The following is a 15,736-nucleotide window of genomic DNA, read 5'->3' as shown; positions in this document are numbered from 1 at the left end:
GTTCTTTTTCGGAGTCCGAACAACAAACTCCTGAGTCGGTTAGACAACCATCTCCTTCTGAGCGACCGATTGGAGTGAAAAAAGCTAAACTAAAAATGAAAATGGATGACAAAGTAGCTTCCTCCATCAGCAAGCTTGATGAAGGAAATAAACTACTTCTTGAGCAGATGAAGAAGTCGGGTGATATGAGGGAACGCCTCTTAGAAAGTATAGATAGGGCTAATAATTTGAAAACAATCAGAGAAGAAAATAAAATAATGAAAATGAATTTAAATAAAATATCAGATCTTCAGGTTCGTGCATTTTGGGAAGCTGAACAAGCCAAAGTTTTACAAAAGAGAGCCGAACAACAACAATCTCAAACACCATTTCCTAATTCCGATTCATATTCGCAATATTTCACCGGTCTTGGAGGATCCGACGCTAATCTCCCTGAGTATTAGTTTATGTATTGTAATTTTATTTTGTTGTATTGTGTTTTTTTTAGTTTTTCATTTCGATGTCGTTGTAATGTTATTTCGTTTCGGTATTAATATTAATGTCATTTTAGTTTTTCCCAAACTCCAAATGTCAATGTTGTATTTTAAAATATTGTGGTCTTTTAAAATATTTAATACATAAAAATAATTTTTGAGATAAATATGAAATAATTTTATAAAATAATGACAATTGAGTAAATAATACATTTTACAAGGACTAAATAACAAGTAGAAAGTATTTTTGGCGTAATGAACAGTCAGCGCCATATATAGCGCAACAAAAAAATAAAAGTTACTTATGCGCTATTTTAGTGTTATTTTTGGCGTACGGCTGGAGTCAATCAGTACACCAAATCAGTCAAATAGAGTTCGGTTGGCGTTGGTCTAAAAAGTTTATGCTAATATAGTGTTGCCATGACACATTCTCATCTGGAAGGGATGCTATGTCACACAGTCACTGACGGAGTTAGGAATTCCATTGAAAGGGGGCAAATCTGATAATAATAAAAAATGAAAAGGGAAAATTAAAAAAAATATATAAATTTGAGCTAAAATTATATTTTTTTTTTATAATATATAGAGTAAATATTACAATTTTCAAAAGTCGAGGGGATATTGGATCCTCCTAAACCTACACAACTCCGACCATGCACACAGCGGCGACAGTCAGGCAAGTCATCGAAAATGAAATTTATGTTGTACTACAATATTATAAATTTTATGTTAATACCATACATATATATTATTAAATAATATAATATTGTACTAAATTATGCAGAAATAATTATATATGTGTGCTGATTGAAAGAATTTTGTTGTTTAAAGCCCATATATAATTATCTAGAAGAAAATTCTAGTGAATCAATTACACTATAGAATCTTGGTCATCTATTAAGTGAATCCGTTTAATAAAATAATACATATAACCCATTCTTCTAAATTCTTTGGTATTTTCCAGGTTTTTTTTATTATATATTCAGAGTTTCCAACCACCCAAAATTTTCCATTCATCACGTGCAAGTGCAACCGCAACCGCACATTTATAAATTGGAGATATATTTGCACAGCCAATAAATGATAAATTCTTTCTTCTTCTTCTTCTTCTTCTCTCTCAACCATATATAAATTCTCTCGTCTCTCACCCAGAGATATAAGCACTACATTTCATCTATATAAACTAATTGGTACCGTTGAAAATAATTACATAAAAAAAAAATGGGAAAATGTTGCGAAGACGAGCACCCAAACAAGGCTTTGGGATGGGCAGCTAGGGATTCTTCTGGTGTCCTCTCTCCCTTTAATTTCTCAAGAAGGTTATATATATGTACTTCTATTCTAATAATGTATGATATATATATATATATATATATATATATATATGTTGTAGTTAATTAATTAATTAAATAATGTATTAATTTAGTTGAAAGTGTATTAATGCAGAGAACCAGGAGAGAAAGATGTGATGTTGAAAGTGTTGTATTGTGGTGTTTGCCACACTGACCTTCATATGGTTAAAAATGATTGGGGAAATTCCATTTTCCCTCTCGTCCCTGGGTACGTATTTTATCATTAATACATTGCATATATACTTACGCATAATATTTGTTATCTCTAACTAACTTCTTAAATCTCACCAACCTTCATATCCAGAGTTTAATTTTTGGTACTTAGCATTCATGGCCTCTCTACTATTCGTGGCTCTTGTTGTTTTCTCTTGACAGTTTTCTATCTGAAATATTTTATGTGCGACTGTTTTGTTTTTATTTGTAATATTTTGAACAATATTTACATATTGTGTGCTTATGTATTTCTGTTAAGGTAAACTATATTATTTAAAATATATTTCCGTCTAAAAATATCTATATTTACATTTTTTGTTACTAATGATTATAATTTCTGCTAAATGGCAAAAAAGATGTCCGTATTTATATATATATATATACACACACACACAATAGGAATCACAAGTGATATAAAAGTAACACAATATTATCTTTCATGGAATTTGGGACTTCATTTATATGGGATCTCCTCCCTTGTGAAAGCATTGGTTAATCCACACGAATATACAAAAAGAAAATAAAAAGAATTATATATCTAATATAAGCTATTATATATTTTATAAATCTTATATATAGTTATTACAAATATTAAATATGATGATATTCACCTATTTTTAGTAAGAGAAAAATCCAAAGTAAGAAATCCGTAGATAAAAGAAAAATCTTGTACCAAAGCGTATTTTTTGATTTGGGTAAAAGTAAAACGACAGACACGAGATCGTGGGAGTGGTGAAAAAAGTAGGGGCAAAAGTGGACAAAGTGAAAATAGGCGACAAAGTGGGAGTGGGGTGTCTAGTCGGCTCGTGCCGCACGTGCGAGAATTGCAAAAACGACCTCGAAAATTACTGCCCCGAAATGACCCTGACGTACTCCACCACTAACCCCGACGGAACCGTCACTTACGGCGGTTACTCTGACGTCATGGTCGCCGACGAGCACTTCATCGTCCGAATCCCCGACGAGCTCCCACTTGACGGCGCGGCTCCGCTATTGTGCGCCGGCGTTACCGTTTACAGCCCGTTAATTTACTTTGGGCTTTGTAACGCTTCGGCCCATATAGGAGTTGTTGGGCTTGGTGGATTGGGCCATCTCGCCGTTAAGTTTGCGAAGGCTCACGGCGTTAAAGTGACGGTGATCAGTACTAGTCCGGATAAGGAGGAGGAAGCTCTAAACCGCCTTGGTGCTGATACTTTCCTAGTCAGCAATGACCCTGATCAAATCAAGGTGCTTAATTATTTTATTTACGCTTTTTTTTTTTTTTTTTTTTTTTTATCTCGTTTAAATTTAGGACTTATATCTTGGCCATATAAATGTATATGGTAATTTAAAGAATTAAAGCATTTTTCTTACATTTGATTTTGAAAACCATTAATTTTTTTTTTTCACTTTTGATTTTTGTTGCCACTGAGTTCAGTGCTTACCAATAAGCTAATCCCCTTTTTAATTAAAAAAAAAAATTGTACGACTGTCATTCAAGTTCATTAACATAATTCAGAAATAATTTTCGATGAATTTCAAATAATCTTATTAAAATGACACATTTGCATCATAATGTTCGAATATTACATTCGTACTATGAGCTTATCAAACAAGACCTAATAAAAATGTGAGCGTATATGTAAGTGGAATTTCTGTTTCTTTGAAATATTTAGAAAAAATAATCCAGTCATTTTTCTATTTTTTTAATTATTATTATTATTAAATCGTTTAATTATATTAAAAAAAATTGAAGCGTTTTTTCGAAAATTTAATTTGGAAAAACCAACTTTTTAATAAGTTCTGATTTTTATTGCCACCGTGGTCAATGATTACCGATAAGCTTATAACCCCCTCTCGTGAAATCATTTTTTTTTTATTAAAAAAAATTGTACGAAAGTCACTCAAATTAATTTTCATTATAAATAGATATAAATCCACAGATCATTTTCAAAGAACTCCCAAACACCGACTCAAATACTCTATTTTTAAATGACACATTTTTTGAATTTTGAATTACAATGTTCGAATATTATATCCGTACTATGAGCTAATTATCAAACAAGACCTCATAAAAATATGAGCGTATATGTATGTGGAATCATAAGCAGTGAATAAATGTAGGGTGCGATGAGTAGTATGGATGGTATCATAGACACGGTGTCAGCAAAGCACTCAATTCTGCCATTGATTGGGTTATTGAAGTCTCACGGGAAGTTGATATTAGTTGGTGCTCCAGATAAGCCACTCGAACTTCCTGCTTTACCCCTCATATTTGGTGCGTAATATTTAACTAGTTGATTAAAATCCGTACGTGTACATTTATTTTATGTGCAACAAATAATAATAATCATAATATATAAATACTGCAGGAAGGAAGATAGTGGTGGGGAGTTGTATCGGAGGTCTGAAAGAGACGCAAGAGATGTTGGATTTCGCGGCGAAACACGGCATAAGTGCTGACGTGGAAGTCATCGGAATCGATTACATAAACACAGCCTTGGAGCGACTCTCGAGAGGAGATGTTCGATACCGCTTCGTCATCGACATTGCCAACACTTTGAAAAATACCTAATATATATATATATATATATATATATGCATTATTCTCTGTTTAGCGTGTTGATTCTGCATGGGAATATTCAAATAAGGTTTTTTTTTTGGGTGCTCAGTTCTTGGGGCTTTCTTTTTGGATTGTATCACGATGCACTGTAAAACAATCAAACTTAATTAAGCATATAATATATATGTTTTTTACAATATTGAGGGGGTTGATCTATTCTAGTCACTTCATATAAGAAGTATGTCTGATTTTATCTTGTGGCCTTGTCGATGGTCCTAGTTATGAATATCATAAATAATCGCATTTATTATTGGAGATAATAATATGTAATTGGTGGTCTTGGCCCAAGGGATAGAAAATGCAGGTGTGCCATTACGGATTTTGTCAGAGACACCACTATCAAACAGCTATATTTTATCATATGAATTATATCCATGATCATTTTTTTTAAAAGATTTTTCTCGTAGATCTGAATAATATATTTCTTTTTGAAGAAAGTGATACCCATATTGTATATAACCCAATGGTAAAAAATTGGAGATCTGCTGGCAAAATAAAAAATATATATCCTCGAATCGATATGGGGGAATGGTTAGATCAAACATATATTGCTGTAACAACAATATAAATTAATGCGATCAAGGTATAAAATTATAAAATGACTACCTTAATTAATATTTGAACTGGAAATAGACTTACAAAAAAAGCTCCTAATAGATCCATAACTATAAGTAATAACGAATTTCCCTAAAGCAAAAACTAAACAAAAAATAATAATGCCTAGAAGTATGTATTTGATATAATTAAACCAAGTATAGTTATAGTGCAAAGATAGTCATTGATGAGAAGGTGCTTCGAATCTGATGTAGTCGTACATTAGTCCTCCGAAAGGTCCAACGCTCCGAGACTGAGTGAGGTACAGAATGTTACTTCCTCGCCGGAGGACATTTCCAGGGACGTTAACGGTAAAAAGCCAATAGAGCCCGTGAATCCCGTGCCTCGCTATCGAGTTGTCTCGACCAATCAAATGCGTCGTGAACATTGGTCGGTACGTGTTAGGGTTGTTGAAGCGAACCTAATTTTAATTCACATAAAATCATTAGTAAATTAATAAATTATGCAACATTAGAGAAAATAGAGATATGAAAAAAAAAATGTGATTAATTATTAAGTATTTGATCACTTTTGAGGGTTAAGATTATAAAGAAGAAAAACAAACTTAGAAGTGTAATTAATTTTAAATAATAAATTTACAACGGCATAATGCATAAATAAATAAAATATTTGATGCAAAAAAAAAAAAAATTATAGGCATGGGAATGAAATGTAAAGTTATTATATATAATAAATACTTACCTGCAAATCAGTGCCAGTGGCTGAAGCTATAGCAATCTGCAGAGTGTAAGACTCGCGAACCCTCACATTTTGCAAATTGAATCTGACTTGCCATGTGGTTGAATTATACGTCCCGTTCTCTGTTTTTCTGTATATTTAAAAATTAATTATGATAAATGTATTATAATTATGAGAGAAGATGATATTGAGCTGAAATCATTAAAATAATTTTAATTTAATTGAAATTTACCTGTTGACATGAGCATAGAACCAGTCACGACGGTAGTCGCTAGAGCCGATCGTGTAGACGATGTCTTCGTTCGGATATAAGTCGGTGTAACGATCCCACAACCCATATTGCCTAAACCTACAAAATTTAAATACGAACGAAAAGGGATTAATTAAATTTGTAATTCTATATTTTGGTGGTAAAGAAATTATGTACATAATTAAATAATAGGCAAAAAAATTATTTAGGGTTTGAATGGATTAATTACTTGTTGTTGGATTGGTTGTAGAATAACGGGTTTGCAAGTGTTGGCAATGGGTCGGGAATATAGTACTCCGCGGCGGTTCGGTCTGGGATTCCGATTTGCCATAGAGTTGGACCATTTCTTGGTGGTTCATAAACAATGCTATCCAATTCAGTTGTATTCCCTACATTTAAAAAATAAATAAATAAACAAATTAAACTGTGTAAAATGCTGAACTATATGATTATAAAAATTGCTGAGGATTAATAGAGAAAAAAAATTACGAATTATAGTAGTTTGTTTTTATAAGCATAATTTACCTGGTTTAATGGTGATTGAATTCTCGTACATATAATCCCCAATAATGCCTGGCACAAATGCGTAGAGGTTATATGTTCCGGGTCTTACATTATTTATTGAGAAATTTCCGTTTTCATCAGCTTTAACCCAAAACTGATAACCCTGAGAAAAATTCAACAAATAATATACATATTTCAGTACGTGATAGCGATAGATATTTATTATACGCAAAGAAATTATAAATAAATAAAAAAAAGCCACGTACTTTGGTTTCTCTTTGCCATGATCCTACTTCTCCCGGAGCAGCTAGCCCCACGTAAGCAGAATTAGCCCCAAAAGAGCTCTCGTTTATGTATCTGAAATAAATAAATAAAGATATATTTAATTTGTTTTATAATGATGATGATCCATTGGTGTTAATGTAATATTTATGATAAATAATAATAATAATAAATAAGACACCTGTCATGGACTAGAAGTTGGCCCTTTACGCTGCCACGTTGGTGAGCAGAGGGGAAATCATGGGATTGAACGAAATCATACGGCCATTTGGAAACTTCCTTGCTTGCCTATTAATAAACAACATAAAAAATAATTATTATGATTATTGTAATATGGGCTTAATTAATGATCTAAAAATAATAACTACTTACTTGTTTCTTAGCATTGTTCCATAGCAAATCATGATAATCTTGATCTTTATGGTTTGACTTTGACACTTTATTGAGATAAATAGCGACCGGACCGTACACTTTCTTCCACTCGTCTCCTTCTTCAAAATTCATAATCAGGTCTTTCCCCACATAGTGACAGCTCATAAAAACCTACATTAAATTATAATTATTAGCAAAGCAAAACAGAAAAAAAAAAAAAAAAAAGGAATGTTGGGTTAATGTGCTTACAGTGAGAGTTGTTGGGCCAACATGGGATGTTAGCTCTTGCTTCATAGGCCCAGTAGAGAGAAACTCATGGCTTGGTGTGATCATCCAAAGCCCAACTTTTGGGTTTGAGCTAATCCAACCATGGACCTTTATGTCTTTGTGATCACTTGAGTATTGGTATTTGTCATCAACCTAAAACAACCCAAAAAAAATCATTTTTTTTTTTCATATAACACTCATTGAAAAATAAACAAATAAATTGTTGAGTGAAACAATAAAATAAGATAAAACTAAACAAATAATTACCTCTCCTTTAAGATCATTGTTGGAAGGATTAGTTAAGAGAACTGCTTCCGGGTAGGCGAGTTTTTTTCCGGTAGAACGATCATCCGCGGCCGGCATTAATCTTCTTCTATCGTCCGAAACCGCCATATATTGAAACCTGATTATAAAAAAAATAACAAATTTAGTCATGGACATATTAGACATATAATTAATTTTTTATTTAATAATATTAATTTAATTAAATGTACTTACTCTCTTTGTTGAGCTTTAAAGACAGCCCTAACTACGCTGATCTGTGAAGCTGGAGCTTCTTTTGGGTGCTCAAGTATTGCGTACGTGTAAAATCCTGGATAGTCTCGCAATATTATGTACCTGTACAACAAAATTAATTAATTAAAATAGAAATTTGAAATTTTAGTTAAGTACATGATTGAGAGAGGAATGATATATATTCCACACACACACACACACATATATATATATATATATATATATATATATATATATATATATATATATACGTACTGTACGTAGTACATACCGTTTGTCCACATTGATAGGGTAAACATCAGAAGTTTGATTCCATGATCTCGTAAATGAAATCTCTATTTGGTTCTCATCTTCCTTTACGACCTTGAATTTCGCTCCTTGTAATCTATACATAATTATGTAACAATCAAGTTTATGTTGTTACTAATGATTATGTATGCAAAAATAATTTGCTATGTTATAGAAAATCAGGAAAAAATACCTGTCGTAGTGGTAATTAAAACCCCTGTCTGTTTTCTCACCCCACTCAAGGTCCCAATACCTAATTAAAATCACAAAAACCAATTCATCAATACAATATCATTAGGTAGCTACATATACAAACAATTGTAGTTCGAAAAATATATGAAAGATATATTGTTTACGTACCCTCTATTGGACGCTGGGTTTCTTGTCTCAAGCAAGTTATCGATCCCATTGTATTTAATTCCAGTAACATCACCGCCAGGGTTCGAAAGAGTAAGTTCCACAAGACCGTTATCCAGTATTACAACCTAATTGAAAAGAATAGAAGAAAAAAAATAAAGATTAAAAAAAATTGATCACAGTCATATATCTCAACGAATGGTTTGGATGATTAAAAAAGAGGTTAGAAAATAGGAAACAATATTTACATTGCCAGTACAAATTACAATCATATATACGGTTCAATGCCCTACCCTGACAACAAGAAAGAGAGAAGGAAAAAAATATTAAGTTGATCATCAGTAATATTTTAATAATTACCTTATCATGGTTATGGGATTGTAATTGCCTCAGCTTAAGAGAGGATGATGATGATGATGATGATAACTCTCGCCCTCTTGTCAAGCCTCCAAGAAGTCTTCTGCAATTAGCCGAGAGACAAAAAAAATATATATTTTGTTTTAAAAGATAATATATTTTTAAAGTTCAATTGCTACGTCTATAGTATACGAATAGTTCATAAACATGAGTAATTCGAACCTGATGTTTGAAGTGCTATTATTCGTGTTTGGAGAACCAGAAAGCAAGAGAAACAAAAGCAAAGCTGTGATCGACAAACCAAAAACCCAAGCGAATCGCGATCTCCAAGTCGAGATCTCCATCTTCAACACCAAACCCTATAATTTATAAAGAAGGTCGAAAGTGAGATAAGTGTATACTAATCAAGAAACTAAAGCTAAGTCGAATTCGTGATCAAGTGTAATTTATAATCAGTTTTTTCTAATGACCTCGTTTCGTAATAACTTCGAGCGAGCTAAGTGTAGTATAGGTTCTGAAACTGATTATCGTACGTTCCGAAAAAAAAAGAAAAAAAATAATTCTTTAACTTCTACGCACCAATGAACAATTAAGGAGGGAAAGTTAATTAACGAAAAGCAAAATAAGTTTTACTTTTATTCGAGGATCAAATAGAAGCTAGCGAGAGAGAGAGAGTAGTGAAGGGTATTAAGGTGTACTTTTATATTAAGAAACCAAGGCTAGTTAAACCGGATTCGAGTCGTACTACGATTCCTAAGTATAGTAGTAATTAAATTTTAATACTTTATCTGTATTGGTTTGAAACTAATAATCCTATATGTGTTAGCAAAATTGATTCAACTTATACACGTACCGATTGATTGGGGAGCAAGTTTTTTTTAGCGCGCGAAAAGGAAAACACGATTTTTTTTTCTCACTCGAGAATTAAAGCAGCTAGAGATAAAGGTTTGGAGAAAAGTCAAGAATGTAGGGTGTATTTATAAAATAGAAACGAAGCCTACTAAATTGTAAGTCGAATTCGAGCCAAACTACGATTCCTTAGTATAGTAGGATTCCAAGCAGTACTTTACAATATATAAACTAAATCAACCGTATATTATAAAACGTATATATATATATATTTTAAGTTAGAATACGTACGCGTACATGTTTTTAGCTTTTTCCTCCTATAAATATTATACTTTTTTTTTATAGTAAAAGTAATTATATTATTTTATTGACATTTTAGTCCTTATAGGCTTATTTTATGGACTGAATATGTCTCTTGGAGGGAAGGGGGTGATTGGTGACATTGGAATTGCGCAAAATGCGATGGAGTTGTTTGATCAAGAATCAAATGTTCTACGGGTGGACGAAGCACGTCGATACTAAACTACACTATATACGAGACGTGGTTAAGTTCTTTGATTGTTCAGAAAGTGCACGCGCGTGGTGAGAATCCAAAGGATATGGATACGAAGAAAATCACAAGGATCATATTTCGGCATTATTCTGACTTGATTAACGTCGTAAAGTTGAGCAACTAGAGGAGAATGTGTATAGTGATTTGACGCAGGTTCTCTATGTCGCTAGCTGTTGTTTGGTCCTGATTTATCTAACATCCAAAGTAGATATTTGTGAGCGTGCCTTAATAATTTGGTTTTTTCTTATAAAAAAATTTAGGTAACTAGCCAGCTTAGATGTTTGAGATTGCTATATAACCAACGTTTGGTAAAATTTGATAAATAACCACAAACATGACGTGGCATTCTTGGTTTATATTTTCGTTACAATAAAATGGTGTGGTATTTACTTCAATTAAGCGTGAAAATACGTGGATGTGTGTCTATTTACCAAATATTTATTAAACGTTTGGCTAAAATAGCGATTTCAAAGTGTAAATATATGTACTTTTTCAATAGGAGTCATTTATTATTAACATATGATAATATATATCATAAAAAAAAATTATGAAATTTTGTCTAATTTTTTCCATAACATATGTTACCATATGTATTTTTGTAATAAATAACTCCTACTGGATAATGAGAAAAACACTATCAAATATTAATATTTTTAGAATAATCTCATGTAAACTTTGTTATACTTCTTTTGTCTTATATGTAGAGCGGAGTTACATGGGGCCTAGGACGGGCCAATGCCCGGCTGCTTTTGAAAATTGTAAAATTTATCTTAATTTTTTTTAATTTATATATTTTTAACTTAAATTTATATGTTTTTTTTTTAATTTACTCCTCTGAATTTTTTTTACAAATTTGTTCCCCCCTGACTTCAATTTCTAACTCAGGCATTGTAAAAGCCAAATACATTTTCGTATTGGATTTTATATATGTACACGGTGAGAAGAAAAGTGGAAAACCAAAACTACAATGGGTTTTGAGAGAGAGTTAGAAAAAACAAAACATATTAAACAAGTTTGTGAGAAAAAATTAAAAGGAGAAAAGAAAAAGTGTGACTGTGAGCATGGAATTTTGTGATCTTAAATTGAATTTTGTTAGTAGAATTATATTTCAAGCAAAATGCAGGACATTATTCGGCTCGAACATGGATGAAATCGCTTGTTTAATTCTTTTATATCAGTCAATTATTTGTCTAACATATGAATTCATATGGATTATAGATTATTTGTGCTAGTATATTATTTTGTAATCCGTAGCTATCTGATCCCAAATCGAGCACCTAAACTTTATATGCGTGATTACTCTATATGCCCAACTACTCCAACTTCGAGTCGTGATAAAATACAAAAACAAACTCCTCAAAACTGTATATATAAGTTGTGTTTGCCATCAGATTGCATAACATCGTCCAATATTTTTAAACTTATAATTTTATAAAACAAATTTCACTATAAATATTTCTTACTCTTCTTTTTGACATTGCGAAATTAATCACATCTAGATTCCTGACAATATAGTGCAATGTACGTTTTGTTCACAACTTCTTCATAGCATAAATACATACATATGTTCTTACGCAGATGGCACAACTAGTTCTTGCGACCCATAGTAATTATAGCATGAAACAAACTGAAAAATCTTGTTGATTAACTATCTAATTCTTCAAAGAGTTTCCAACGTCAACGACGAATCGATATTTAACATCTCCCTTTGAAAGACGATCCATCGCAATATTGACATAATCAATCGAAACCACTTCAATTTCTGACGTAATGTTGTGTTTGCCCGCAAAATCGAGCATCTCTTGTGTTTCTTTCATCCCTCCAATTGAACTCCCAGCTACTATCTTCCTTCCTATTTAACAAAATTTTGTTACATTAGAGAATAACTAGTAACATTATTATTGTTACAATTTCATGTATTTCGTTCATCATAGAACATACAAAAAAAAAAATTAAAATTAAAAAAGTTACATACCTTGCAGCAAAGGAAAAACGGGCAGCTCTAGTGGTTGGGATGGTGCACCAACCATTATCAACTTTCCTTGAGTCTTCACAAGACCAAGCAAAGGCATAATAGGATGTACCGCCGAGACTGTATCGATTATTCCGTCCAAAGTATTCATCGCACCCTTCAGGTTAATATGTAAAAAAAAATTAAAAAGTTTGATAGATAAACAAACAATTAATCATAATTTTACATTTTAATTATGATTAATTTGTTGTTTGGATCCGCGTGTCAATCGGCGTTTCACCCATTGATATTCATAATTTTTGTCTTTAAATTCAATACATTACTAAGAAGATTTTTATTAGTGGAACCCTAATTGATACACCAACGACGATCCCGATAAAATGGTTGAATCTTGACTACACATTTAAATGTTAACTTCTAAATTTCATACCGGTGGCGGAGCTAATCATGAGGAAAATTTAGAAATATCATATAAACTAGGCTAAAATTGTAAAAATTTATAAAATAAAAAAAAAAAAAAAATTTATGATAAAAAGTATAATTTTCAAAACTTCGAGGGGGCAATTTGACCTCTTTGGAGCCCATGTAGCTCCGCCTCGATACACCCATATATACACTTTAAAAAATTAATGACTTACATGTAATACATTATATATACCTGCATTTGACTTTGGTCCCGGCTGACTAAAAAGTAATCAGCACCAAGATGTTGTATAGCCTCATCTTTCTTGTTGGGAGAGGTACTAATCACCGTTACTTTAGCCCCCATAGCCTTGGCGAATTTCACGGCCATATGGCCAAGCCCACCGAGCCCAACTACTCCGAGATGAATATCGGGCCGGTCGAGCCCAAAGAATTTCATTGGGCTGTAAACCGTGATCCCAGCACAGAGCAACGGGGCCGCAGAATCAAGTGGGAGATTGTCAGGAATTTTGGACACGTAGTGCTCGTGGGCCACCATTTTGTTGGAAAATCCGCCACAAGTGGTGGTTCCATCGTGGTATTTCCCGTTGCTTGTAGGTATGAGTTTAGGGCAATAGTTTTCGAGATCATTGTCACATGTTTTGCAAGAATTACAAGATCCGATCATATATCCCACCCCAACTTTGTCGCCGATTTTGAATTTTTTTACTTTCGCGCCTACTTCCGTAACCACACCAACCGCTTCATGTCTGCGGAGTATATATATTTTTTTTAATTAGTTTTTCGACGTGGAAAAAATATTACGAGTGGCTATGAGTTTCTGACTAAATGATATCGATATTTTTTTGGGGCGGAATTGAACCTGTATTATAAACAGCAGTAGCCCTTAAATGTGTTGACTAGTCGCACTTTGACGTGATTTCTTTTCATGAATTTAATTTTGGGAAAATAACACATTTATACCATGTGTTTTAGTGAAATGTCGAGTTTAACCCTCAGTTTTCAAAAATATCGAGTTCATACCATCTGTTTAACTAAAATGACGAAATTATACCCTGAAATGAATAATAGCGTCACAAATCTCCCTTTCATTGATATTAACTCTTATATAAGAAAAATCGAATCAAATCTAAATCAGTACCCTAATTTCCAAATTCTCAATTTTGAAATAAAAATAACCTTAAATTGAAATTAAATAATAAAACTCATACCGCCTAAGAAATGACTTCATTCCGTGTTTGAATTGTAACTCTAAATCTTGGATTCTCTGTTCGAATATGCGATTTTGATGACTATCAACTATCGATGTTTACCTATTTGCCTCTTTCTGTGTTCTTCGCGATTAAGAAACTGTTGTTTATTTTTTAGTTTTTAAATAAATTACATATATGACGCGAATGAATAAAGATAATTGGTGTTTATATTATAAATATTATAGTCAACGTCAATGAAAAGTCAATAAAAAGAATATTTGTGACACTGTTGTCTATTTCAGGGTATAATTTCGTCATTTTAGTTAAACAGATGGTATAATTTCGTCATTTTAGTTAAACAGAGGGTATGAACTCGACATTTTTGAAAACCGAGGGTTAAACTCGACATTTCACTAAAACACAGGGTATAAATGTGTTATTTTCCCTTTAATTTTTTATATTTGACATCTATAACCTTTCTATACATATTTACAACAAAATGTTACACATAACAAATAATATGTATTTTGACAACATATATCACTAACTAGTTTATCAAGTATATAGTACTAAAATAAATTTTAAAAGGTTTTTTTTTTTTTTTTTTTTTGGTAAGTACATGCTGTATTAAATATATTTAAAAAAAAAAGCTTGTAAATTAATTGTTCATGTTGCGAATTCGCATTAAAAAATTATGAAAATGTGAAATTTTTTAGTTGAAAACAATATTTGTAGAATGACTACGTATGCAACAATATAAATTTAGATTTATCAACAAAAAAAAAGAAAAAAAAAAAAAAGAAACGTAGAGCAGGGGAAAAAAATAAGAATCAAAGTAAAACTACAATTTCATAAACGTGTGTTTTGTGTATTTTATCCAATAATCTATATAAATATAAGGTTTAGATTTTATACCTCGTATCTCTCTAAACGTGTGTTTGTGTAGTTTATCCAATAATACTGTGTACTAATATATAGATTTACATATAGATATATATATATATATATGTATATTTACATATAATATATACATACCCTGGAACAATTGGGTATGTAGAGAATCCCCAGTCATTCTTAATCATGTGTAGATCTGTGTGGCAAATCCCACAATACAAAACCTTAAACACTATGTCCTTCGATCCTCTTTCCCTACATAACCAACCACATAAAACAAAACCAATATTATTAATTTTCTTATCATAAATTATGTATTACAGTACAGACTCAAAGTTTGGCAAGAAAACAAGGAATAATAGTTAATTATGATATAACAGACCTTAAAGGGAATTGAAAAGGAGAGAGAACACCAGAAGAATCTTTGGCAGCCCATCCACAAGCCATGATTGATCTTCTTCTTTCTCTTCTGATCACTAAAGTTTGTATTATTATTATTTAGATTTCTACTTATTCGGTAGCGAAAGCTGAATATATCTTATTAGAAGAAATTTTTTTTTTTGTGGTGTTGGAGACCAAAGGAGGCTATGTTATAGTATTTATAGAAAAGTAATACTAATCAGAGAGATATATCGCTATAATATTGTATGACTATGGCACTTCAAAACCTATGGACCGCAACATCGTGGTGGTCCGTAAAGCCAGTAATGGTACGTTTTTGCATAC

The 15,736-nt window shown here is 31.9% G+C and overlaps 2 protein-coding genes across 2 annotated transcripts; one reads left to right on the top strand and one right to left on the bottom strand.

The window, feature by feature from the left end:
• Positions 1–1,562: 1,562 nt before the first annotated feature.
• On the top strand, positions 1,563–4,874 carry LOC149399336 (putative mannitol dehydrogenase). The gene is made up of 5 exons (XM_089611116.1): positions 1,563–1,792; positions 1,920–2,033; positions 2,752–3,265; positions 4,142–4,295; positions 4,390–4,874. The coding sequence occupies exons 1-5, from the start codon at positions 1,695–1,697 to the stop codon at positions 4,590–4,592; spliced, it is 1,083 nt and encodes a 360-aa protein (XP_089467242.1). The 5' UTR covers positions 1,563–1,694; the 3' UTR covers positions 4,593–4,874.
• Positions 4,875–11,865: 6,991 nt separating this feature from the next.
• Positions 11,866–15,736, bottom strand: LOC149399335 (putative mannitol dehydrogenase). Its single transcript, XM_089611117.1, has 5 exons — positions 15,393–15,736; positions 15,152–15,265; positions 13,159–13,672; positions 12,504–12,657; positions 11,866–12,380 (listed from the first exon to the last, which is right to left on the bottom strand). The coding sequence occupies exons 1-5, from the start codon at positions 15,455–15,457 to the stop codon at positions 12,181–12,183; spliced, it is 1,047 nt and encodes a 348-aa protein (XP_089467243.1). The 5' UTR covers positions 15,458–15,736; the 3' UTR covers positions 11,866–12,180.

Source organism: Urtica dioica, chromosome 4 (genome assembly GCF_054948205.1).
Source record: "Urtica dioica subsp. dioica isolate 48M chromosome 4, U.dioica_male_clone48M_v1_H2, whole genome shotgun sequence".
Classification (NCBI taxonomy): domain Eukaryota; kingdom Viridiplantae; phylum Streptophyta; class Magnoliopsida; order Rosales; family Urticaceae; genus Urtica; species Urtica dioica.
This window is presented reverse-complemented; position numbering and strand designations above follow the sequence as displayed.

What these genes read in the sequence shown, in the direction of transcription:
- LOC149399336 (XM_089611116.1), top strand. Translation starts at nt 1,695, where the DNA reads ATGGGAAAATGTTGCGAAGACGAGCACCCAAACAAGGCTTTGGGATGG. An exon ending in CCCTTTAATTTCTCAAGAAG is followed by an intron (nt 1,793 to 1,919) that starts GTTATATATATG and finishes GTATTAATGCAG; the next exon opens with AGAACCAGGAGAGAAAGATG. An exon ending in TGCTTTACCCCTCATATTTG is followed by an intron (nt 4,296 to 4,389) that starts GTGCGTAATATT and finishes TAAATACTGCAG; the next exon opens with GAAGGAAGATAGTGGTGGGG.
- LOC149399335 (XM_089611117.1), bottom strand. Translation starts at nt 15,457, where the DNA reads ATGGCTTGTGGATGGGCTGCCAAAGATTCTTCTGGTGTTCTCTCTCCT. An exon ending in ACATACCCAATTGTTCCAGG is followed by an intron (nt 13,673 to 15,151) that starts GTATGTATATAT and finishes TATACTCCGCAG; the next exon opens with ACATGAAGCGGTTGGTGTGG. An exon ending in GGGACCAAAGTCAAATGCAG is followed by an intron (nt 12,658 to 13,158) that starts GTATATATAATG and finishes ATTAACCTGAAG; the next exon opens with GGTGCGATGAATACTTTGGA.